Here is a 25,821-nt window from a genome sequence, read left to right on the forward strand (position 1 = left end):
ATACATTGATAATCTGTGCGCTTAAGCGATGGTGGCTGAGCCATGGTTGCGTGATCAGGAGCTGATAACGTGGGCTTGGGTTTTGTTAGATCAAAAGCTTCAGAAAGCAGAAAACCCCCTCGACCGCTCCTGTTGTTGAACCACGTCATGGGAAGAGTTTCCAAAGCCGACGTTCAGGTGCAGTGTTGCAACAAATGGTCTCTCAGGTTAATCGCTTCTTAGCTTCCCTCTGCTTCAAAAGGGTTCCTGGATTCCTCGCACGTAAATTCCTGCGCTGGAATGACACCCGGCAACTCCGCGTGCCAAGGGAGGGAGGAGAACCCGCTGCCCGCCCAAATAGCTCATTTCAGGCTTTCATCACCCTCGCTTTTAAAATCGGATGCCTTTTCTGGTAGGACTTGCTTTGGACTTGGCTTTTAGCTGTTAAATCTTGATCTACAAAAAGAAAAGAGGCTGGAGATCACCTTTTTCTTATCACAGAATCGACTGGGTTGGAAAAGACCTCAGAGATCATCAAGTCCAACCCCTGGTCCAACTCCAGTTACACCAAGTAGTACTCACCTAGGGACACTTGAACGAGTCATTTTCCAGAGATCACCTCCAACTCTGTCTTGTCCGTAATAAAAAATGGTGTCTCATATGTTAAATATATATAAATATATAGATATAAATAGATAAATATACACACACAGAATGCTGTAAAGTCCAAAATTTTGCGTTGAACAGGACGACCCTGAACAGGAACAGATTTATCTGTTGGGACGGCGGAGACTCTTAGGAGTTTGTGATGAATAACCACATAAACCATTGAAAAACCAAGTTGTCATCTCCTATAAATTCAAGTATAAAGAACAGAAAGGAAAAGGAGGACAAAGCAGCCAGAGCTCAAAACTTCAGGATGGATTTCCAACATCAAAATGCTAAAATCCAACACGTTATCGACTTCAGAGAGTTGGGCGCCCAGCGCCAAGGAAAGCAAAGCACAAACCCTGGTAGATAAACTAAAGAGTCTGATGCCATGAAAAGAGTCAGATCTTTTTGATTAAGTTCAACCGCAGAACTCCAAATGTTACGGTCTATTTTAATTTTGCTGCAGTCCGCAATCTTTATCCATTTTATCAAAGAATTAGCCATGCCTCGCAGGCATGATGGTAACTCTTCTTTTCTTGCCAGTTTAGTACTTTTTCTCTCATAAAATACAGAATCACAGAATGGACTGGGTTGGAAAAGACCTCAGAGATCATCCAGTCCAAGCCTTGGTCCAACTCCAGTCCATTGACCAGATCATGGCACTAAGTGCCATGGCCAATCTCAGCTTAAAAACCTCCAGGGCCGGTGAGTCCAGCACCTCCCTGGGCAGCCATTCCAATGCTGACCACTCTCTCTGCACAGAATTGCTTTCTCATCTCCAGCCTCAATTTCCCCTGGCAGAGTTGAAGCCCCTGCCCCCTTGTCCTATTGCTGAGTGCCTGGGAGAAGAGCCCAATCCCCCCTGGCTAGAACTGCCCTTCAGGTCGTTCTAGAGAGTGCTGAGCTCACCTCTAAGCCTCCTCTGCTCCAGACTGAACAAGCCCAGCTCCCTCAGCCTCTCCCCATGGGTCTTGTGTTCAAGTCCCTTCCCCAGTCTTGTTGCTCTTCTCTGGACCCGCTCCAGCACTTCAATCTCTTTCCTGAGCTGAGGGGCCCAGAACTGAACACAATACTCCAGGTGTGGCCTCCCCAATGCAGAGCACAGGGGAAGGATCACTGCCCTTGTCCTTCTGTCACCTCTCGGTTCTGTTCACTGCGATAAAACCCCACTCACAGCGTTTTCTTCCCCACTTCTATTCCTCTAAGGATAATGTTAACATATTTATTCTCTTTTTTTCCATCCCAGCAGCATACCAGAAATATTGAAGCCTAAAGGATGTCATATGCTCCTGACTAATGCTGCCCTGGACGTGTTTGCGTGTCTTTAAATTTTTCAAGAGATTAAATTAACCCAGTAGATTAAAAACCGCAAAACAAAACAACACCAGAACCCAACAAAGCTGAAATCTTGACCGTCTTCCTTAGGTTCTAATCCCAGATTTCATACCCACTTGTTTGCAATCTGGATTTTGAGCAGCGCGTCGTTATATAATTCTGAATTCTGATCGTGTCCTTAAACTTGCAATCGCTCCAAAATTAAATTGGTTCTTTTTTTTTTGGCAATGTTTCTTATTATTGTTGTTCTTTCTTTCTCAAGTCACGCACTGGGGATTCACCATATGCATCCCCATGGCTTTAGCGTGCAACAGATGGGATATGAGTCCCAAAGTGATTAATCCGGCCATTTTGGGGGGGATATTTTCTATACTGGGAGGCTGGGGAGAGGCGAGATTGTCTTTGGAGTGCCCATTTTATAAAGCGAATATTTAAACCTCTACCCCCCTGCTGACTCTTTGTATCATCTAAACTTGTGGATTTCTGAAGAGGAGATTCACCGACTTTACCTTTTCATTATAGATACAGTGGGAATCGTGGTGATTTTTCAGCAGTCGTGGTGGAATTAAACCTGGAAGCGGTTGGTATTAATACTGAAAAGAAATCCTTGGGATGTTTGAGAACCGAAGTGCATTGAGATGCTCTATCCCAGTGTTGGTTGAAGCGGATGGGTAAATATAAGCGAGCCAAGCGCCACCTTATTTTCCCCTTTGTTTTGTGAAATGAGTGAAGATACGGTGGGATATGAAATATACAATATTTTTAGATTGTATAGTTTCCTCCAAGAAACTGTAGCGCGAAGGGAAATATTGTACCAAAAGACTTTAATGTTCTTCAGGGGTTGTGACATAGCAAAGCTTTGATAGACACATCCGAAGAATTAAATTAGATGGTTGGTTGTGGTGCCGCAAACCCATTCCCGGGATGAATTTCAGTGGGAAAACGTTGGGTTTGCTCATCTCTGTCCCTTGAGGATTTGTCCTGCACCACTTTGTGCCGTTCCACACGTTTATGGGCTCCTGGGACAAACTGGATTCTGCCCATCTGAGATGCGTTTCTTCCCAAAACCCACTCACGGAGGGGAATATTTACTCTACCTTTGCTAAGGCAGCTTCTTCGCCTCCTGGGAAACCTGATTATACCTGTGGCGTGGAATATGTTAAAAACTCACCCAGGAATTCAGATGTCGAAGCTGCGGAAAAGCCTTTTCTCCAATCTGCTGGATTCCTCTTAGTTTATTGATTCTGCAGAGTTAACCGAAGCTTGTGGGTGGATTAAAAAGCTGCTTAAGTACCATACTGAAGATTTTTGGAGGTATTCGTGAGTCATTTTGGTTGTTTCTTAAATAATTTGCCTACAATTCGGAGTATTTAAATAGATTGAAGAGGGTTGTTCTTGCTGGTCCCTTCCAGGTGAGGACAATGTGGAGCACCAAAAACCTGTCCCTTGAGTCTAAATTTGGCTTAGTCCCAGCTCAGCTGGATCGCTGGTCTTACAGAGGTATAAATTAATGTAGTGACAATGATTGTTTAAAAAATGAGTCTCATATTACTCGTCTTTTAAGGAAAACAAAATGACAAGGCCTTCTGGTACCTGGCTGGAATGTTCCAATATGCAGAGTTTGTGTCAGTCTGGGTTATGAGGGAACAGAGTGACTGTCAGCAAGTTTGCTGGGGACACCAAGCTGGGAGGAGTGGCTGACACGCCAGAGGCTGTGCTGCCATCAGAGACCTGGACAGGCTGGAGAGTTGGGCGGGGAGAAATGGAATGAAATAGAACAAGGGCAAGTGTAGAGTCTTGGATCTGGGCAGGAACAACCCCAGGTTCCTGTGTAAGTTGGGAAGGAGCTGTTGGAGAGCAGTGTAGGGGAAAGGGAGCTGGGGGTCCTGGGGCCAGCAGGGTGAGCATGAGCCAGCACTGGGCCCTTGTGGCCAGGAAGCCAATGGTACCTGGGGTGGGTTAGAAGGGGGTGGTCAGTAGGTCAGAGAGGTTCTCCTGCCCCTCTGCTCTGCCCTGGGGAGACCACCCCTGGAATATTGTGTCCAGTTGTGGCCCCTCAGTTCCAGAAGGACAGGGAACTGCTGGAGAGAGTCCAGCGCAGCCACCAAGATGCTGAAGGGAGTGGAGCATCTCCCGTGTGAGGAAAGGCTGAGGGAGCTGGGGCTCTGGAGCTGGAGAAGAGGAGACTGAGGGGGGACTCATTCATGGTTACAGATATAGAAAGGGTGAGTGTCAGGAGGATGGAGCCAGGCTCTTCTCGGTGACAACCAATGATAGGACAAGGGGCAATGGGTTCAAATTGGAACACAGGAGGTTCCACTTAAATGTGAGAAGAAACTTGTTCCTGGTGAGGGTGTCAGAGCCTGGCCCAGGCTGCCCAGGGAGGTTGTGGAGTCTCCTTCTCTGCAGACATTCAAACCCGCCTGGACACCTTCCTGTGGAACCTCAGCTGGGTGTTCCTGCTCCATGGGGGGATTGCACTGGATGAGCTTTCCAGGTCCCTTCCAATCCCTGATGTTCTGTGATTCTGTGAAATGAGGATTTTTGACCTGTTTTGACATAGTTTGTGATTTCACGTGCCCAAGCCAAGTCGCGGTTACCATCACTGGGGTGGATAATGGTGTTTTTAACAGCATCTGAACCTGCTTGTACAAAACAGGGAGTATTAATCCATTATCCAAGGTGATGGGCAGATGGTCAACAAGCCTCTCGACAGCGATGCTATTCAGTCTTGTGTGACAAACACAGAGAGGGTGACATTGAGATACTCAGCCAAACGCGTTTTAAAGCCATATAGTGACCTTGTTTGAGAAGCAAGAAGAGCTGTCTCATTTATAATAGTTTCTTGCAGGGGTTGTCAGACCTATTGCGTTCGTTCCTTTGGTTCAACTAAAACTTGCGAGTGGATCTGTCAGACACAGAGTAAAACTCCTCCTGAAACCGTTTTCAAATCCCTTGCTCCGAAATTGTTCCTTGAATGTGTGTTTCTTTCTTTTGTAGTGGGGAAGACGTCCTTGATCACCAGGTTCATGTACGACAGCTTCGACAACACCTACCAGGTAAATCAGTTCATATTGTTGTATTTTATGGGGCCGCTCTGAAGGAAAAACCCACTTGTTTGCAGTGGATAACTGGATGTGCTTCAAGATGCTATTTTGTGGTGTCTACTGGAATAAATACCACAAAACTGCTTGTTGCACCCATCCCCGTTCTGTGACTCCTCCTTTATTTATTATTCACATTGGGGCTGAAGCGGGGGTTCATTTAAAGGAGTAAATTAGGTTTTAAAAACCAAAATGAACCAACCCAACAGAAATCCATGAGCAAAACAACAGCATTGCCGTGTTGCTACAGCCATCAAGGCTTTCAGAGACCTAAAGGGATCAAACCTTCTTTCCCTCATCACTCTTAGGGGCCAAATACCATCTGTAACATCTCAGAACACCTAAGCACCCAAATAATACCTTTTGTAAGACCTCAGTCTTCACTGTTTCAACTTAACACCATTATTTCCAATCCTTTCTGTTGTGGACAAGGAGACCAGCTTAATCTTTGGCTTTTCCACTACCTTGTGTTTTCCTTTTATTCCAATCCGTATCCCCTTCACTGCTTCATTTTAGGTGACAAATCAACCCAAGTTGCTGAGGTTCTGAACGCGCTACGCTGAGAAAAACCTGATGAACGCAAAGGGTTTTTCAGGGGGGTGGGAAAAGAGGCGATGGGATAAAGAAATAACAACGCTGTGAGTCTTCAGTTATTTAGCGGCTACCCAAGTATCTTGTTTAAAAGCTGGTTTGGTGTGCTGGAATACACATCAACACTCCCGAGGGAGCAAACAGCCTTTTAAGTTCTACCCACTGTAATTACATGGATGTGTGAATTCAGGGCTTTTATTTAATCTTTTGGTTTTCCGCAGTGTTTTTCTATCAGGTCTGTTCTTTTTCTCTTGAGTTGCGTCCTAATTCTTTCTCCAAGAGGTTTGTCCCTCAGTGCTTGGTGATAAATGGTTGTCTGCATGCCAAGCTGGTCTGACATGAAGTCCTAAATGATGGCAAAATGGACTTAAAACAATAAGAAATCTTAAGAGCGTACAAGACGGCTTCAATTTAACTACCACTATGCGTGGTGTAAATGGGGAAATAAAACAACAACAGGAAACAGAGCTAATTACTGTAATTAAGGTGGTACTTGGTATAGTGTTATTAGTCCAAAAAGCCCTGTTTTGCTGTGGTTATGACTGAGATGGGGCGCTATGTCCTATTCTGCTATAGCTGGAAGAAAGAATAAGTCATGAAAGCTCCAAAATCACACCCAACGTTAGTGGCAACCCACAATATCCATTTCTGGATGCCCAGAATTATCTAGAGACCTCTCAAAGCCAAGTACTGAAATGATAATGTATATTAAACTCTGTACATGGTTGGCTGTAGGTTACTTGATGGATGATTTGCTTGATCTGGACATTTCTGATACATTTTAAATGCCTGTTTTCTGAAAACTGCCCCAATTTGAACAAGGTTTTTGTGTTTGGTCGGTAAAACGAGGAAGATGCTGTTTAATGAAATCCACGCTGTGCATTGATTTTCTTTTGCTTGCCTGTACCTTGTTAAGAAGCTGTTTTTATGGATTGAACAAGAACTCGCTGTAACCGTGTTGAGGAGCCCCAGACACCCCGAAGAACCTTGTGCCATTGCTGGTTTGTGTTTGACCTGGAGCGCGGACCTTCTGGGAAAGACTTTCGTCCTTCTGTGGCACCGCGTGAGGTGTCTAATGAGAGACCAGCACTGGAAGTGTGGTGATTACCTGAGAATCATTGAGATTCAGCAAGAGGAGAATTCCATGCAACACTTTCCCTTTAGTTTCAGCCTCTTGGCGGAGCAGAGAGGACAGTGAGTTGAAAATCTGGTCTGTGACATAGAAGATAATTAAGATTCTTGCTTTGTTTTGAGAGGAGCAGGTAGTGAGGTGGACTGGGAACTGGCTGAAGGGAAGAAGCCAGAGAGTCGTGGGCAATGGGGCAGAGTCCAGTTGAGGCCTGGATCCAGTGCAGAGCCTCAGGGGGCAGTGCTGGGGCCGGGATTATTCAATATATTCATCAATGACTTGGATGAGGGAACAGAGTGACTGTCAGCAAGTTTGCTGGGGCCACCAAGCTGGGAGGAGTGGCTGACACGCCAGAGGCTGTGCTGCCATCAGAGACCTGGACAGGCTGGAGAGTTGGGCGGGGAGAAATGGAATGAACTAGAACAAGGGCAAGTGTAGAGTCTTGGATCTGGGCAGGAACAACCCCAGGTTCCAGTGTAAGTTGGGGAAGGAGCTGTTGGAGAGCAGTGTAGGGGAAAGGGACCTGGGGGTGCTGGGGACAGCAGGGTGAGCATGAGCCAGCACTGGGCCCTTATGGCCAGGAAGGCCAATGGTACCTGGGGTGGGTTAGAAGGGGGTGGTCAGTAGGTCAGAGAGGTTCTCCTGCCCCTCTGCTCTGCCCTGGGGAGACCACCCCTGGAATATTGTGTCCAGTTGTGGCCCCTCAGCTCCAGAAGGACAGGGAACTGCTGCAGAGAGTCCAGCGCAGCCACCAAGATGCTGAAGGGAGTGGAGCATCTCCCGTGTGAGGAAAGGCTGAGGGAGCTGGGGCTCTGGAGCTGGAGAAGAGGAGACTGAGGGGTGACTCATTCATGGTTACAGATATAGAAAGGGTGAGTGTCAGGAGGATGGAGCCAGGCTCTTCTCGGTGACAGCCAATGATAGGACAAGGGGTCATGGGTACAAACTGGGACACAGGAGTTTCCACTTAAATCCGAGAAGAAACTTGTTCCTGGTGAGGGTGTCAGAGCCTGGCCCAGGCTGCCCAGGGAGGTTGTGGAGTCTCCTTCTCTGCAGACATTCAAACCCGCCTGGACCCCTTCCTGTGGAACCTCAGCTGGGTGTTCCTGCTCCATGGGGGGATTGCACTGGATGAGCTTTCCAGGGCCCTTCAGCCCCTCACATTCTGACATTCTGTGATTCCTTGTGTAGTTTGGGGTAATTCTGCATGGCCTGTAAAACATGGTAACAACAATTCCTTATCAGCCTAAGGATGGATGGATGGATGGATTCAATATTCTTCTCATACACAACCCCACCCATAGCGTGACCCTCTCGAACTTTTCGTGTGTTCAGCTTTTTGCCTTTAAACTCGCGATTGAGCCTTATGGTGCCTCCCATCCCATCCCATTCCTGCATGTTCCAGCATTTCACAAGTGGGTTAAGCCTCCCTCCCTCTTAATTACAGTAATTAGCTCCGTTTTATGTCCATGTGTTTTTTTCTCCATCAATAAGCAGACTTTTCTACTTCCACATCGCACAGCTCTTCTTACAACCTATGTAGAAAGATCCCTCGAGGTTTTTTGTGCTCTTTTCATCGGAATTGCCACAAAAACCCTCATTATAGGTTATTCATTGTAGTAAAAATCTGCAATGTATAATTGAACGCACTCCTTGATATCGCCGCTTCTTTATATCACGCGATATGGTCGGAACGATACAGGTGGACAAACCCCTTGGCTGGAAGTTATTTTATATAATTCTTAAAGCTTGTGGGGGTTTAGTCCACAGCTCGGAAGTACCAGACCGGCCATATGTTCTCAACACGATTAGCGCAAATGTTTTCATCGCCCGGCTCTAAACTGAGTCTTGCGCTTGACCTTTCTGTTGCGTTTTGGCAGGAAATCTCCCTGATTTGATGCATTTCTTCGTGGCACACGGAGGTTTTTTCGGAGCTCTTGCTGCCTTGTGTGGGAGGGATGGAATGCAGGACAAGCTCGGGCAGGTTTCGACCTTTGAATCAGAGACAATCTGAATTTCCAGCAGTTTATCAACCAGACTGAGAATCCTGACTTGTGGATCTGGTGGAAGATATCAGGGGGTTGTAGCTTTTCTTCTGTAAAGTAAAAACAAACAGACACGAGGGAAAACGGAATCTTTGAGGCCGTTTTCCAAGGAATACTCTCCCAAAACAACAGAAAACAAAAGCAGAAGGTGCATTTGTCTTTTAAGGCTTCGTGCATCTCCCTGACGATTCCAATGTCGTCTCTCTGAGCTGGTGATGCCGCAGTTCTCAGTGACAACCGAACATCACTGGGTGGTTGATTTATCCTGGTGCTCCTGATCCAGCCAGGAAAGTTGGTTTTCTAACGTGTTTTATATTTAGCTGCAAATGGAAATTCACTTTGGGCTTGTTCAGTTCTGCTTTATTATCCCTTTGCATCTCTTTTTTTGGGTATTGCTCACAAGCAGGCTGGTTTTGTTCTTTATTCCCACTGCGTTTTACAGAGCACTTAGTGATGCTTTTCTTTTTCTCTTCAACATATATAAGGATGTTCTCGGTGAAGCATCTCAAAGCTTGGATGCAGTTACACCGCAGTGAGATCCCAAAATGTCAGGGATTGGAAGGGACCTGGAAAGCTCATCCAGTGCAATCCCCCCATGGAGCAGGAACACCCAGCTGAGGTTCCACAGGAAGGTGTCCAGGCGGGTTTGAATGTCTGCAGAGAAGGAGACTCCACAACCCCCCTGGGCAGCCTGGGCCAGGCTCTGCCACCCTCACCAGGAACAAGTTTCTTCTCACATTTAAGGGGAACCTTTTGTGTTCCAGTTTGCACCCATTGCCCCTTGTCCTATCATTGGTTGTCACTGAGAAGAGCCTGGCTCCATCCTCCTGACACTCACCCTTTATATATCTGTAACCATGAATGAGGTCACCCCTCAGTCTCCTCTTCTCCAGCTCCAGAGCCCCAGCTCCCTCAGCCTTTCCTCACACGGGAGATGCTCCACTCCCTTCAGCATCTTGGTGGCTGCGCTGGACTCTCTCCAGCAGTTCCCTGTCCTTCTGGAACTGAGGGGCCACAACTGGACACAATATTCCAGGGGTGGTCTCCCCAGGGCAGAGCAGAGGGGCAGGAGAACCTCTCTGACCTACTGACCACCCCCTTCTAACCCACCCCAGGTACCATTGGCCTTCCTGGCCACAAGGGCCCAGTGCTGGCTCATGCTCACCCTGCTGTCCCCAGCACCCCCAGGTCCCTTTCCCCTACACTGCTCTCTAATAGGTCATTCCCCAACTTACACTGGAACCTGGGGTTGTTCCTGCCCAGATCCAAGACTCTACACTTGCCCTTGTTCTAGTTCATTCCATTTCTCCCCGCCCAACTCTCCAGCCTGTCCAGGTCTCTGATGGCAGCACAGCCCCTGGCGTGTCAGCCACTCCTCCCAGCTTGGTGTCCCCAGCAAACTTGCTGACAGTCACTCTGTTCCCTCATCCAAGTCACTGATGAATATATTGAATAATCCCGGCCCCAGCACTGCCCCCTGAGGCTCTGCGCTGGATCCAGGCCTCAACTGGACTCTGCCCCATTGCCCACGACTCTCTGGCTTCTTCCCTTCAGCCAGTTCCCAGTCCACCTCACTACCCGCTCATCCAGACCGCACTCCCTCAGTTCAGCTGTGAGGATGCTGTGGGACACTCTGTCAAATCCCTTACTCATTTATGTTTAGTATTAACTCAGTTAATTGAGGTTTACTTTTGTTGCAGCAGATGTGAAGATTGTCCGTTTTAACTTCATGAAAAAGGTTTAGTATGCGTTAAGATCTGTGGCAGTCAGGAAGAAATCAACCTGCCCAAATACCCTGGATCAGCGGGCGGACGCTAATTTGGGTGATACACATAAAAATCCTTCCTGATACTCATACAACTGTATGGATTAAAATGTCAGTGTGCATCAAGTTAAGCTTAACAACCTTTTGTGCTTTAAGATCTTGTTATGGTTATCAAGGAAACTGCTTATTGAATTGTACATATAGGTAGAGCTATATCTAAAAAATGGGAAAACCGCATTTTGGTTTATTTTATTTTGCAGATGCGCGACAGGTGCCGAATTCACTCCCCTCACAACCACTACGCTCATTTCGCTTTGACCTGTTAATTGGTTTTTTCTTTCATTTTCTCTTACAGGCAACGATTGGTATCGACTTCTTATCGAAAACCATGTACCTGGAGGATCGAACAGTGAGTAAGATTTTCATTGCGCTTTTCTATGGGCGGCAGAAATGAGGATCAGCAGCTGTTTTAATTGCGGGGCCCGTGGGTCTGGGATCCCTGGGAAGTACAAACTTCGTCCAGGTTGACCCTTCGCTCCTTAGGGCCTGAGAAATCCCCATCTTTAAAGCAAAAGATGATACAGATGGTTTGAGGGCTGCATAATTTGGGGAAGGGGACCGTGCGTAACCCCTTCAGCAAAAAAGATAAAATATAAATTGCTAAGTGTTGCTAATTAACAAATAGTTTTGAACATTCTTTGTTTAAAGAGAATGTTGCGTTCAGCAGCAATCCACAAATGATAGTTGGTGCGGTTCTAGCTCCCGAAATGAAACCCAGGGCTTTCAAATGAGCTCGGATTCTTAATTAAATTCAACCATCGAGCTGTTTGCAGGGGCAAATTATACACGGTGCTGCCTGAGCTTGTGGTATGGTATAAACCCACAATAAATGTGGTTTATTCAAAGTGGTTCAGGAGTGAGATGCGGCCCTTGCGCTTCTCGCCGTGCACGCTGGTTTTAGTATACCTTATATTTTCTTTCAGAACCTTGATGGTAAGAGACATTGAGCCCCTCTGTGCGCACATCGCATTGCCGAGGCTTAAATAAGGAGCAATAATTAGTGTTTTATGCCCCTTAAAAAGTCGCTTTAGTGACTTTCCCAGCACTGGAGGCTCGTGTTGCGAAATACGGTGTGTGCTCTGAAATACCAACAAACCGCGGTACGGGTGCAAGCGGCAGAGCACGAAAACCTCGTGTAGACAGAACTGCGGGTGAAAATTCACGTTGGGCCCCTCAGTTTGAAAGCTGAGCCGTTTTATTCCTCCCCCTTTTGGAAGAGAAGCGTTTTTAAATAAGGAAATACAGCGGAGATAATTGTACACACACCAGTTTGCCTCCTGCTAACGCTTGGGAGAGATCGCTGTAAAAAAGGAGGCTAAGCTGCTACTCCCAATCCCCATTCACCTCCTGCATGAGTTGATCATTTTGATTTAGCGCTTTTTTTTTTAACAAACAAATAGAAGTAAATAGTTATTCATTGATTTTTTTTAGTGGCAGTTTGGCTTCTTTAATTTTCTCCCGCCCACAGATCAGGTTGCAGCTGTGGGATACTGCGGGTCAGGAACGTTTCCGTAGCCTCATTCCCAGTTACATCCGTGACTCTGCCGCTGCCGTAGTAGTTTACGATATCACAAGTAGGTATAATGCACTGGGTTTGACCTTTTTGTTTTTTTTTTTCTTTTCTTTTTTTTTTTTCTTCTTATTTTTCTCGCTTGTTTGACTGATTTCGTTAGGTACGGTTGCAATTATGGGACACAGCAGGTCAAGAGCGGTTCAGGAGCTTGATTCCTAGCTACATTCGTGACTCCACTGTCGCAGTTGTTGTTTATGATATCACAAGTGAGTGGGGGGAATTCTGCATTTCTAATACTCTGCCCTTTCCATCCTTTAGCTTTGCATGTCTTCTCACAGTCATCTGCTCCTTCTTCATCCTGGCATGAAAAAGTAGACTTCTTTTCTTTCATTGTAGACAATCGGTTGCTGTCGTAATGTATAAATTGTCTTACGAACGACGTGATTTTCTAACCCTTTCCTATCACGTTCTCCTGAAGCCTTAAATCCCGACCGGGCTTGTTGCACTTTACCCTCTTCCATCTGCTTTTTGATCATGATATCACCCGGGACTTTTAGTCTCCAACACGTAGATAATCCGAATACTTCACATAGAGACTTTGTACCCATCACCGTAACTCGCCTCACTCCATTTGCCCTCCCCACCCCCCAAAAAATCGATCGATCTGGGACATGGGCTGGGGGGGGAAACTGCATTAACATCACATTTTCATTCCAATCAGCCACTTGGACATTTTGCAATGTGTAAAAACTTACCCGCTAAGCCCTTCTCCTTTAACAATTGTTCTTTCCTTTCTTACTAAGGTATGTACATTTTTGTGAACTAAAAATATCGGTGCTTTTTCAAGCCTTTTCCTTCTGTCCCTCCCCTCAGTCCAGAGCCCCCAACTTACTCGAGTTCTGTATTTACAACAAACACAAAATATGGTTTAGGAGAACTAAACCTTCCGACACTTCCAGTTCTAAACCAGAATCGACTGGGAGCAACGGCCTAACGCTACAAAAACGCTCGTCTTTTCATTTCTAAAGACTGGAAGATTACCTAGAAAAGCTTAAATTGTTCAAAATAGCACGTTCGTTTGGGCTAAAATTACAGGTTCGCTGCAAACTTGGGGATTCTATTACCAGCTTAGCAAATTCAATATTACCACGTAGTAAAGAGAAGAATTAAGACGCTGGCAAGCGCTCAAGTCTTGAGTAACATACAATATATAACTATACAGTAGAAGGCATTAAAATGAAATCAATCTATTTGGGAGGAGCTGCTGCCCCTTTTTTAAGCTACTTTGCAGCTCAAATGCTGTTTGTGGAGCTCATGTATATCAGGGTAGTTTCTGGAAATTCCTATTTTGATGCTTTTAGGGATGTATCCTTAAGAAAAGGTGTCTGTGGGCAGGCTAAATTGGTCTTTTTGGGTCTGTGCAAATGATTTGGAAGCTGTTTGGAACTCGGCGTTGGAGAATTAAAGAGTTGCTCGTATGTTGTATAACTGATATTTCCTAGAGCCTACCAAGTAAAGACGTGATCCATTTGCACAAAGCGTGTACCTGGTGTTAAGTACTTTTGAGAAGCAACGGAACCATAGGAATCTCTTGCTCCAGCTGCACAAGCCACGAGTAGCGTAGAATACAATAGCACATTAATTCGCACTCTCCATATAAAGTACTTTACGTTGATCTAAAAACAAAGGGTCTAACACACAGTGATGAGACTTCATGATTGAGACGCTATCGAAACCAACTTGTAGCTCAACTCAATTCATTCCCTGGCTTTGAATTCACCTGCAGTGAATTCCCCACCCATCAACGCCAAAGTTTTCATCTGTTCAGTGTGGAAAGACCGAAGCGTTCGCTCGCCGCTTCTTCATCGCTCTGCGATGCCGGTTGCAGAGCGTATGGAGCTTTGCTGTGAGATGTAAAGCCGTGTGTGGCGGCGGTGTGTGAGGAATAGCGCGGTGATCACCCTCTCCGCTGTTCTCCGGTAGATGTCAACTCGTTCCAGCAGACAACGAAATGGATCGACGACGTGCGAACGGAACGGGGCAGTGACGTCATCATCATGCTGGTGGGAAATAAAACAGATCTAGCGGATAAGAGGTAAGAACTCACCTTTAAATGCGTTTCTTAAAGAGAACGCTTGCCTTTTTATTCTATTTTGCTTTTCAAAATGCTCAAGCTCGTTTTGAAGGTGCCGGAGATGGCAGCGACTAGAGAAATGTCCATTATAAAACTTGATCGTTTGGTTAAGTTTCCAGCACAATGAGTCGAGAAACTGTCACCAACTTGTTCACATAACAAGAAAGGAGCGTTAACCACAACCTCCATCACTGAATGAACAAGCTAAAGTCATTACAAACATTCACGCTTAATAGATTCGCTCAGATAGAAATGAATGGCGCGAGTAATCCTCCCATTTAAAACTCTTCGGGGGTTTTTGTTCAGTTGGCAAACTTCAATATTTTGATTAGAAGTCGTGCATCTTCAGCTTTTGCTGCGTGGTGTTCTCTGCTTGGTTTGACATTAACACAAAGGAGTGAGAAGTCGCAAAGGTAAACCCAAAAGCAAGAGGCAAGCGTTCTGGATTTGATATAAAAATCCCTATTTCCTCAAAACAGCTTCCCTTGTGTCTCTTGGTATGTAGAACAACCTATGGAGAAATTTTAATGGCACTCATACACACTTGGTCCTTTTTTAAGGTAGTTGGGTAAGCTGCAAGTTCACAATGGTTATTGGGCATTTAAATCTTAGCGATTGCTAATTGTTCAGACAGAAGAACACAACGTCCTGGGCAGGACGTAGAGAAATCTTATATGTTCGTCTTGTGTGTTCTGCTGGGAACCCGAGCTCTATTTTGTGAGCTGTTTTGTGCCATGAAGCCCATCTGGTAGCATAAAATGGTGACATTTTTCTACAACTGTGCTCAGTTTTTCCCTGTATGCGGGGAAAGAAAAACTGAAATGCGTTCTGAACTGTAACAAAACCTGAAGATGAAAATGAAGGTGTTTGTCTATTTTTTTGTGTTAATATTGGGGTTTTTTTTACTATTTCTGTCTTATCTTCCCCAGACAAGTGTCCATTGAGGAAGGAGAAAGAAAAGCCAAAGAGCTGAATGTAATGTTCATCGAAACTAGCGCAAAAGCGGGATACAATGTAAAACAGGTGAGAACACGGTGGCTGAAATGGCTTCTGTCGGTCCATCCTTGTGGAACTGGAGGCGTCCCAGCCATGGGGAAACTTTTATGAGGGGTGTCAGTGGGACCTTTGTGCTCTCTATGCGGCAAATAATGTCTGAGTTGACTTGGTGGCTGAGCAGGAAATGACTTGGAGCTTCTTGAAGAAGCTTCCTGGGTGTGGAATCGCATTAGGAACAGTTTGTGGAATGGGCTGTGGGGCATTGGAACAGGCTGCCCAGGGAGTGTGGAGTCACCATCCCTGGAGGGTTGGACAGACGGACATGAGGTTCTCAGGACATGGGGCAGGGACAGGGGTGGGGGAACAATTGGACTCAATGACTTTAAAAATCTTTTCCAACCCAAACGATTCCATGATTCTGTACCTCCCTGGATTCTTGCAAATCCAGATTTGGTGTTTAGGTTGAAGGGATTAAGGCATGGGCCAAAAAGTTGGGCAAATATCGATCTGAGGACCTTTTCTGATTTCGATTCAGTGAATAAGTGTGGGCAAACCAGTCAAGGAGGAGCGTCAAGTTGTGGTCAATGGGGCAGAGTCCAGTTGAGGCCTGGATCCAGTGCAGAGCCTCAGGGGGCAGTGCTGGGGCCGGGATTATTCAATATATTCATCAATGACTTGGATGAGGGAACAGAGTGACTGTCAGCAAGTTTGCTGGGGCCACCAAGCTGGGAGGAGTGGCTGACACGCCAGAGGCTGTGCTGCCATCAGAGACCTGGACAGGCTGGAGAGCTGGGCGGGGAGAAATGGAATGAACTAGAACAAGGGCAAGTGTAGAGTCTTGGATCTGGGCAGGAACAACCCCAGGTTCCAGTGTAAGTTGGGGAAGGAGCTGTTGGAGAGCAGTGTAGGGGAAAGGGAGCTGGGGGTCCTGGGGACAGCAGGGTGAGCATGAGCCAGCACTGGGCCCTTGTGGCCAGGAAGGCCAATGGTACCTGGGGTGGGTTAGAAGGGGGTGGTCAGTAGGTCAGAGAGGTTCTCCTGCCCCTCTGCTCTGCCCTGGGGAGACCACCCCTGGAATATTGTGTCCAGTTGTGGCCCCTCAGCTCCAGAAGGACAGGGAACTGCTGGAGAGAGTCCAGCGCAGCCACCAAGATGCTGAAGGGAGTGGAGCATCTCCCGTGTGAGGAAAGGCTGAGGGAGCTGGGGCTCTGGAGCTGGAGAAGAGGAGACTGAGGGGTGACCTCATTCATGGTTACAGATACAGAAAGGTTGAGTGTCAGGAGGATGGAGCCAGGCTTTTCTCGGTGACAACCAGTGATAGGACAAGGGGTAACGGGTACAAACTGGAACACAAAAGGTTCCCCTTAAATGTGAGAAGAAAGTTGTTTGGGGTGAGGGTGGCAGAGCCTGGCCCAGGCTGCCCAGGGAGGTTTTGGAGTCTCCTTCTCTGCAGACATTCAAACCCGCCTGGACACCTTCCTGTGGAACCTCAGCTGGGTGTTCCTGCTCCATGGGGGGATTGCACTGGTTGAGCTTTCCAGGTCCCTTCAACCCCTGACATTCTGGGATTCTGTGAAAATGATTTGTTTTCACCCAGATTGGCAAAGAGCCCCATGAAATGCTGCGTTTCCTTCTTTCAGACAGAGCAAAGATGTCAAGCGAGCAGCCTCATTTAGGCACAACCTGGTAGGATTTTACCCAACTCTGTTGTGTATCCATCCCTAAAACTGATGGGAGGGATTTTCTGTTTTCTCCCCTTCTGAACCTGGAGCGGATAGTTGGATATTTTGCGATGCAGCCTGATCACCTTCCCCTAATCCTTTTCTTTCTTTTTTTGCCCCCAGAAGTCACAAAGCTGTTTTCCCGTCATAAAACTGAGTTAACATCCATTGATCAACCTGTCAAATCTCCCTGAATATTGAACATTTTGAGAGTAGAAGGAATTTGAGGGACAAAGCCCATTAAAAGAAGGAAATTCAGGACTTTCTGTACCCAAATGTAATTGAGTTTCTTGTAGATTTAAAGGCAAATAAAACATTGCTTGTAGCCTCAAATATAACAGTGAAACTTTTAAGGCTTCCAGAGGAAGATGAGATTGAATGGCAATTACCTTGTAATGAATAGTCCAGGGCTACAGAGAGCGAACGAGGAGCCTTTGGAGAAGTGATAAAGCTCAAAAGGTTGGCAGTGCTGTCCCCTTATCTGATCAAACCAGCAAAGAAGAGTAACGGGACATCACTCGCAAAGTCTGCACCTTCTTCTTCTCCCCCATTTCATTCCTATAACCCCAAACGCTCCTGTCTGTCCGGTTCAAAACGCTTGCGAAACGATCGTCGCGTTGCATTTTGCGCGGAGTTGGGGAGCGGGGATGAGATGAGGCCGGCGGATCGAGTACCAAGTGGCGGACTTGAATTTTCTAAGGCGTTTTTTGGCCGAGGGTTACAATGAGATCAACGCTTCGCTTCTCCCTATGTCAAAATGATCTTAATTCTGACCAGAAGACTCTCACACTTTACATTTTCGGGTGGTCGTGCGTTCCTGCTGTCTGTGCCTTAGCACCCAGATTTTGACTTGATCTGCGTTACTTTGGTATATGAGGATTTGCCTGAACTTTTCAGTGAGAGTGGGAAATGCCAGAGGTTAATAGAAACTTAGAGGGGGATATTAAGCTTTTTTGCTTCAAAATCGTTGTCTAAAAACAGTGAGATACATCAAGGACCAGCTTCTTGGATCCTTTTCCTTGTCTCGGTCCGAATTTCAATGGTGTTGCTGTCAGTTAGAAAAGGGTGAAGATGCCGGAGAATCGATTAAGAAGAAGTTATTAAGCCAACTTTTTCAGCTTGATGTGTTTTCCCAGCATCATTTCAACACACGGGGCCGAATATTTCGCAAAAGCGCTTGGGTGCTGATCTGCAAAGCTGTTCAGGTACCTACATTCGTAATATAACCAGGGTGACAGCGCTTGGCTCCGTTTTTGGTGGAAATGGGGTCACTGGGAGTAAGTGGTTTGGCTTTGTGTGGTTTGAGGACTGAGATAACGCGCAATAATGTTAATTTAACTCATTAAGGCTGACGTCAGACTCACACCGAACGTTTTGGGGCTCCCGAGCTGCTGTGGGGTGATTTTAATGCACTCATCTCATGTCCTGGATGCTTGATATGAACAGGGAAGAAATACATAATAGCAAGAATGTCTTTGAAGGTGTAAAAAGCTTAATTCAATATATATCAGATGCTTTAGTATCTGGGTGTGTGCTGAGCACATCAGCATGGACCAAACTCTACTAGGGCTGTTCTCCCAAGGGAAGAAACAATTAGGTGATCATTTGATAACCGTGATGAAGAGCAAAGGTTGTTCATCCATCACATTTGTCTTCCTGCGCACGCACTCGCCAAGACACACGAAAAAGAGAATATTCCTGTTGAAATTTCTGTTTTCCTACCAACCGAACACGGCAACTTCTCGGAGGAATCGGACTCGGCTGAAGGACAGTTTGTAATTTGGGGGACTTGGGATGTTCAAGTGAATTTTCATGATTTAATAGTGGGTGCATGTGGAGGCTCCTCACCCAGGGCTTGGGGAAAAGCCACATGGTGGGAACCCCAAATCTGAGCTTTGGGGACAAAGGTAGAGATGCATGAGAGGGAATCGATCCCGTTCAGTCTTATTTCTCAGCCTCTTTCATCGTGAAGGGAATACCTTGCTGAGAAGTTGGGGATAGTATCTAAGCGAGACATAGAACAAGGGATTTGGGATCACAAGTGTGCTTGGTGTTCGCGTTCTGTGTTTCATACCCCGAGCGCGAGCTGGACGGGGGATAGCGATGGAGTTGGGTACCAACATTTGGGAGCGCTCCGAAAAGCATTGGGCAAATTCCTGAAAGAGAGATCCTTGATCTGGTTCATAGAAAACCTGAACCACAGATACGTGGAGCCTGGAAGAAGATGCTCCAATATTGGTGACAACGGGTGTCGCCTTGGATTTTATCACCGTGTCCTGTGTAACTAATAATCCGTGGAGGTGTGAAGGTCGAGTTCCCTCGGCCGCAGGGACCTTGTTGGGCTCTGTGACAGGTCCGAGGTGGAAACGCTGCTTTCCAAACACAGCGTCTTTGCACAGAAGGTGCTGGAAGGTCTGCGGCTTGTAGCCGTTAACATTCGATCTCCAACAACAACAACAACAAAGCGATTTTCCAATTCCTGAGAATAAAGGTTATATTTGGTGTCAGGCTTTTTGGTGGCAGCAGCGTAAATAGTACTGAGGGCTGCATTGAATCATTGTTTGAACTGCATCAACCGGGGTGCGCGCTCCTTAAAGTACAATTGTTTTGATCTGTTCCCTGTGTGGTGTTTTTTCTTGTCTTTTCGCAGCTTTTCCGACGCGTGGCAGCTGCCTTGCCTGGAATGGAAAGCACACAAGACAAAAGTAGAGAAGACAGTATCCTTTATGCCTCTGAGCGGTGGCAAAGCGCTGCCAGGCGTCACCGCGGACGAGGAGAGCGCGGGGTCTGAATAACAAAGATGAAGAAGGAGGGAGCGATATCTCTCCTGCAACCCTCGCTCTGTTCATGGACACCCCGAAAAGAGGCTTGAGAGGGGGAATGGGGACAAGGAACATTTGAAATAATGAGAAAGAAGATTTGGTTGGATAGAAGGGACTAGGGGTGTTGAGGGTGTTGGGCTCTTCTCCCAAAGAACAAGCGACAGGATGAGAGGGGGCAGTTTTGGGCCCCTCACGCCAAGAAAGGCCTTGAGGTGCTGGAGCGAGTGGAGAGAAGGGAACGGAGCTGGTGAGGGGCTGGAGCACAAGTGTGATGGGAGCGGCTGAGGGACCTGGGGGGTTCAGCTGGAGAACAGGAGCTGAGGGGAGACCTTCTGATCTCTGAACTGCCTGAAAGGAGCTTGGAGCCAGGGGGGTCGGGCTCTGCTCCCCAGGAACAAGCGCCAGGAGCAGAGGAAACGGCCTCAAGTTGCGCCAGGGGAGGTTGAGGTTGGATTTAGGAAAAATTTCTTCCCCAAAGGGCTGTGGGGCATTGGAACAGGCTGCCCAGGGCAGTGCTGGAGTCACCATCCCTGGAGGGGTTGAGAAGATGTATAAATTAGGCTGTTATGGACATGGGTTAGTGCCAGATTTATGTTACATTTAGACTGGATTTTAAGGACCTCCAGCCAAAGTGATGCTATGATTCTGAGTAGGGATGTGATGTTAGTGCTGTGAGGTAGTACAAAAAAAAGAGGATGAGCGTATGAAAACTGAAAGGAAGACAAGAAGAAGGTGCAAACGGATCCGGAACCATTCTTAGCTTGATGTTAGAGCAGGTCAGGTGTGAGAAAGGAAGAAGGACTGTGGAGTGGGCAAAAGCAGTTGCAAAGAGGCCTGAAAAAAAACTGTGGCTCTTGCAAATCCTGACTTGCAGAAGCTTAGAAGGAGGTAGGTTGGAAAGGGCTTCTGTCGGTTCATTCTCCAACCCTCCTAAATCTGAAATCAGGCCAGTTTCTCAGGGTCACGTTTAAGGAAACTTGAGGGATGGCGATCCCGTAACCCTCCAGGGCAACCCGGCTTGACCCCACCCAGCTCTGGGCCAGTGTTTGTGTGATGTGAGGGAGGAGAACACTCAGCTGAACGTTTGGGTTGAAGGGACCTTCCCAGCTCCCCCAGTGCCCCCCCTGCCATGAGCAGGGACATCTTCACCAGCTCAGGTTGCTCAGAGCCCCGTCCAGCCTGGCCTGGGATGTCTCCAGGGATGGTTCAGCCACCACCTCTCTGGCCAACCTGGGCCAGGCTCTCACCACCCTCAGGGCCAACAGTTTCTCCCTCATGTCCGGCCTGAATCTCCCTCCTTTAGTTGAAAACCATCACCCTTTGTCCTATCACAACAGGCCCTGCTCAAAAGTCTGTCCCCATCTTCTCAGCCCCTCTTAAGTACAGAAAGGTCACAATAAAGTGACCCCAAAGTAAGGTGACCCCAGCTCTCTCAGCCTGTCCTCCCAGCAGAGCTGTTCCAGCCTCACATCATTTCTGTGGCTCCTCTGGCCCCTCTCCAACAGGTAAATGGAGGAGAAACGGTGCTTTGGAGGAAAGATGGGGCAGAACTGTGGGATGGGGACAAGTTTGGTGCTAAAACTCCGTCTCCCGCATAAGGGACCAGGAGGACTTGTAAAGCTGCAGGTTGCAACTGCAAAGGCGCAAGCTTTGCGCCATACGGGCTAGAACGATCAAGAGCATTTTGTAATGCAGGTCAGCAAAAGGTTAACGAGCAGCAATCTTATTAATGAGGGTGGTGGTAGAACGCCCAGGCGCTGGCTGATGGTTTCTCTGTCGGGGCGTTTGATCGCGGTCTCTCAACGGGAGCGCAATAAGGGCACTTTGAATTGGTCTTTCTGCAGCCTGCAGATAGCAGACACGGCACACGATTGTCTCTCAGACAGCTGCGCTAGGATTAACGGGAGGATTCTCCATAGGGTTATTTCTTTTTGCAGGACATGGAGGGTTCGAGGATCTCAAACTGCTCATGCTCAGTGACAAAACTCTGGGCGCTCATTTTGAGCACCTCTAGCTCTTCAATGTTCATTGAGGTTTAGATCAGCCGAACAAATGGACCAAATATTTGAGGTGAATTATGAGTCTTTTCCCTTTTTCGTATTGATATCCCCTCACCTCTGTAAAAAGCAGCTTCAAGGCCCCAAAGAGCTAAGTTGGAAGCACCAGCTCTGTGACCTCTGTGTTTGCCGATAAGAGAAACGCTTGAGACTTGTGCTGAGCGAGTTGGGTTTGAGGATCAGTGTTCAAAGCTCCTCCCGTGAAAGGCGACATAAGTGTCTTTTCCAACCAAAAGGATTGCGAGGGGCGAGTTCAGGAAGGTGACAGGGGGGGTTTGGTTGGTGGTGGGGTGGGTGAAGCCATTCGATGAGAGGAAAGATTGGGAGAGTTCAGGGCGGCACGGATCTGCGAGCCGGGGGTGGTGGAAGGGCACAGCGTGAGGAGGAATATTCTGCCGTGGATTATCTTGGCAGAGCACACGCTGCCAGCTGTATTGGGGTTGTCCCCCTGTGCTGGGCACTGCGGAGGCCAAACTTCGAATCCTGGGGTGGGTTTTGGGCCACTCGTCTCAAGGCTCAAAATGACGGCCCCAGAATCACCTCAGGGATCAAAATGGCGGCCAGAGGGCACTAAGATCACCCCAGAACACGAAACGGCAGCCCCAGGGGCACCAAGATCACCTCAGGGCTCAAAATGGTGGCCAGAGGGATGATGGGGTCACCTCACAAGAAAGGCCTTGAGGTGCTGGAGCGAGTGGAGAGAAGGGAACGGAGCTGGTGAGGGGCTGGAGCACAAGTGTGATGGGAGCGGCTGAGGGACCTGGGGGGTTCAGCTGGAGAACAGGAGCTGAGGGGAGACCTTCTGATCTCTGAACTGCCTGAAAGGAGCTTGGAGCCAGGGGGGTCGGGCTCTGCTCCCCAGGAACAAGCGCCAGGAGCAGAGGAAACGGCCTCAAGTTGCGCCAGGGGAGGTTGAGGTTGGATGTGGGGAACAATTTCTTCCCCAAAGGGCTGTGGGGCATTGGAACAGGCTGCCCAGGGCAGTGCTGGAGTCACCATCCCTGGAGGGCTGGACAGACGGACATGAGGTTCTCAGGGACATGGGGCAGTGCCAGGGGTGGGTTATGGTTGGACTCGATGATCTTGAGGGTCTTTTCCAACTAAAATGATTCTGTGATTCTATTCACACCCAACAGCCTTTCCTACCCACCCACTGCGTGCAGGAACTACCGAAGTGATTGATTTCAAGTGAATTTGAAATGATTGCTTTGAAGTGGTTCCTCCAGCTCTCTGCTGTCTCCAGCTCTTCATTCTTGGAGCCAGTGGGTCCATCCCCTCCTGGGTTCCCACCAGCTCTCCATGCTGGAAAACCAAATCTTGCACCGATTTGCAGCTGGAGGTTTCCAAGCTCTTCCTGACTCTAGAAATGGCGATTAGACCCTTCAGCGTGTAGATCTTGAATTACTGCAGCAATGGGTTTGGGACAAGGAGGGGAAGAGCAGACCCTGCTTAGAGACAGACATTGGAAATCTATTTGCCTTAACTCATTGTTTTTTTCTTTCCAGTGATTGACATAAAACTGGAAAAGCCTCAAGAGCAGCCTGTCAGTGAAGGAGGCTGTTCCTGCTAATACCGCGTGGCTCCTCCATTTTCTCCAGAACATCACTGCTTTCCCTCCCTTGATTCTTCATTGACTGCAGTGTGAATATTGGCTTGAACCTTCCCCTTTCAGTAATAACGTATCGCAGTTCATCATTGCTGGCTGTCTCGTGGAGATGATCTATTAGCTTCACAAGCACACACACACACACACACACACACACAAAAATGTCAGTGTCTTCATTATTTATAAGAAAAGAAAAAAAAAAAAGCCAAAATATTCCAGCGTATTCTAGTTATGACTTTAAAAAAGGAAAAGAAAAAAAAAATAGGTACAATTTCTTAATATTCGTTCCTTTTTTTAATATGTTATGATGTTGCACTTTGAAATGATGGCGACCGAGTAAGTTTGGGATTGGACTTAGACGAGATGTACGTGCAGAACGGTGGCGAATCTCAGCCGTTTGGTTTCGCTGACAAACCGGGAGCGACTTAGGTGGTGTATACCCAGGGTTAAACGCCTATCCCTACCATAACAAGAAAATCAAACCCAAGCTCTTAATCTTTTGAGCAGAGATAGTCTGGATTGGTTTTCAAACCCCCGAATGGTTTTAAACAAGAAATGATAAAAACGGGGGTTGTGACGCCACCAAAAGCTGCTGGATTTTGTAGTTCTTGCAGAGGCAACGTGAACACATTTCCAGGAAAGGATATTGAGAAACTCCATGTGTCTTTCTAAACGGGACGAGCGGCTTCTGGAGGATTCGGGGGCAAGGAAAGGGTGGATGTGCATTAGCAAAAACACTTGCAGGAAACAGGGAAATCCGTTTGGAGTGCAAGATGAGCTTGAAGAGCAGGTTTTTTTTAATCTAGAACACCAGTGAATTATTAGCGCCCGAGAGATGGGAACGTAACGTTTCAGGTCTTTGGAGGAGAAAGCGTTTTGCTTCTTATATATTTTGGTTTTAAATTTCTTTTAGGGGGGAAATCTTAAGTCAGGAGTGGCGCTAAAAGCAGCCGGAGCGCATTGAAACGTTGGCATTTGGCAGAAATCAATGCGAGAGCAGCTGGATGGAGCCAGAGGAGACGGAATCGGGGATCGCACCCGTTTTCCATAGCGTTGCTCGTAGGTGGGCTGGGGAAGGGCTGTTTGCTTTGATCGGACCCAAATCTAGTTGAGAGCTCATAGACTGAAAGGGAGTTAAATAGGATGGAAACCACCTTCTGATTATGCAGATTGATGCCTTTATTTTTTAGCATTTTTTACGTTCAGTCTTCCGAGTTGGTTTAATTCGGTTCGCTAGAGCTGTATAGATTGGTTAAGCGACGAGTAATTTAGTTTTCTATTTAACTAGGCTTACAATTAACCTTTTTTTTTTTGTTGTTGTTGTTCTCTTTGATATTTATTTCTCCGCTTAATTATTTTTTACTCTTTCCAGTCATTTTGCTGAGGAATCTGTGTAGAGCTTTGCTGATGTTGCGCGATGTAGCTACCCGAGAAACACGGAATGGAACACACTAGAAGTGCACCCTTTTAATCTTTACTAGTCATTGTGAAGTTGCTGTGTAAGTTAATAAAACCACCATTGTAAATACATTGTTTGCTGGGCGAAAACGGAGTTAACAGTGCAGGAAGGAACTCGCGAGTCTGCGTCGCGATTGCGACTCCAAGGAACAATTGCAAAGTTTAAATCAGGCTCCTCCTTTATTCCCTTCCGCCCCTTAAAATAACCGAGCGGGGAAGAGAAAGGGAATCGTCCTCACCACCACTTTGACCAGGGAAATGGGCATCAAAGGTGTGGAATTCTTAATTAGTGAAATGAATGTTAGACCCGTGCCCTGCCCTGGGGTTTTTAGCGACTCTGCACAACGGTAACTTAAAGGCAGAACGAGATGTAAAGTGCTTTTCTAACGCAATATTAAAAAGGCGAGTTTTTTTTGACGTGGCATGTCTTGAAATAAACATCCAATGATATGTGACAAAGGATCATTCTTTATTTAAAAGCAACTCTCGGGCCGGGGGGGAAGGAAACCTGGCTGCTTTTCCTGTATTGTCCTGGTTCATCTCGCTGCTTTTCTTTGGTTCTTATGTTGGTCACCGCTTGGCTCTTTTCCACAAGCCCCTTTTGTCACTCCTGATATAACCAAACCCGTGTGTTTCCCATCGTTTCAAGCTTTAAGCGCTGGATTTGCAAGGAGCAGCTTAGCCCGTGCGGCCGCAGGTTTGTTCCATGGACAAGGCACAAATTGCTCTCAAATACAAAAGGTTCCGCAAGGACCAGGCGTCACTCGGTTGCCTTTTATCTCCTGAGAGCTGCAGGTATGGTTTTAATTAATTTAACATACATCCTTGCTGATTAGTCCGTGCTTAACCTGGCTA

At 47.0% G+C, this 25,821-nt stretch overlaps 1 protein-coding gene across 2 annotated transcripts in view; it reads left to right on the forward strand.

Annotated features, from left to right (window-relative positions):
- RAB6A (RAB6A, member RAS oncogene family) overlaps positions 1–25,425 on the forward strand; it is a 57,344-nt gene extending 31,919 nt beyond the window's left edge. Inside the window, exons 2-8 of one of the 2 annotated variants that reach the window (XM_065833887.2) lie at positions 4,966–5,024; positions 10,955–11,008; positions 12,128–12,233; positions 14,156–14,267; positions 15,236–15,329; positions 19,674–19,740; positions 23,408–25,425. In XM_065833887.2, the coding sequence (XP_065689959.1) occupies positions 4,966–5,024; positions 10,955–11,008; positions 12,128–12,233; positions 14,156–14,267; positions 15,236–15,329; positions 19,674–19,740; positions 23,408–23,472 (557 nt within the window). In that variant the 3' untranslated portion in view covers positions 23,473–25,425. Of the gene's footprint in view, positions 1–4,965; positions 5,025–10,954; positions 11,009–12,127; positions 12,234–12,332; positions 12,439–14,155; positions 14,268–15,235; positions 15,330–19,673; positions 19,741–23,407 lie in introns of both variants that reach the window. The other variant, XM_065833894.2, reaches the window with a different exon arrangement.
- The last annotated feature ends 396 nt before the right edge of the window (positions 25,426–25,821 follow it).

Source organism: Patagioenas fasciata, chromosome 1 (genome assembly GCF_037038585.1).
Source record: "Patagioenas fasciata isolate bPatFas1 chromosome 1, bPatFas1.hap1, whole genome shotgun sequence".
In the NCBI taxonomy this organism is placed as follows: domain Eukaryota; kingdom Metazoa; phylum Chordata; class Aves; order Columbiformes; family Columbidae; genus Patagioenas; species Patagioenas fasciata.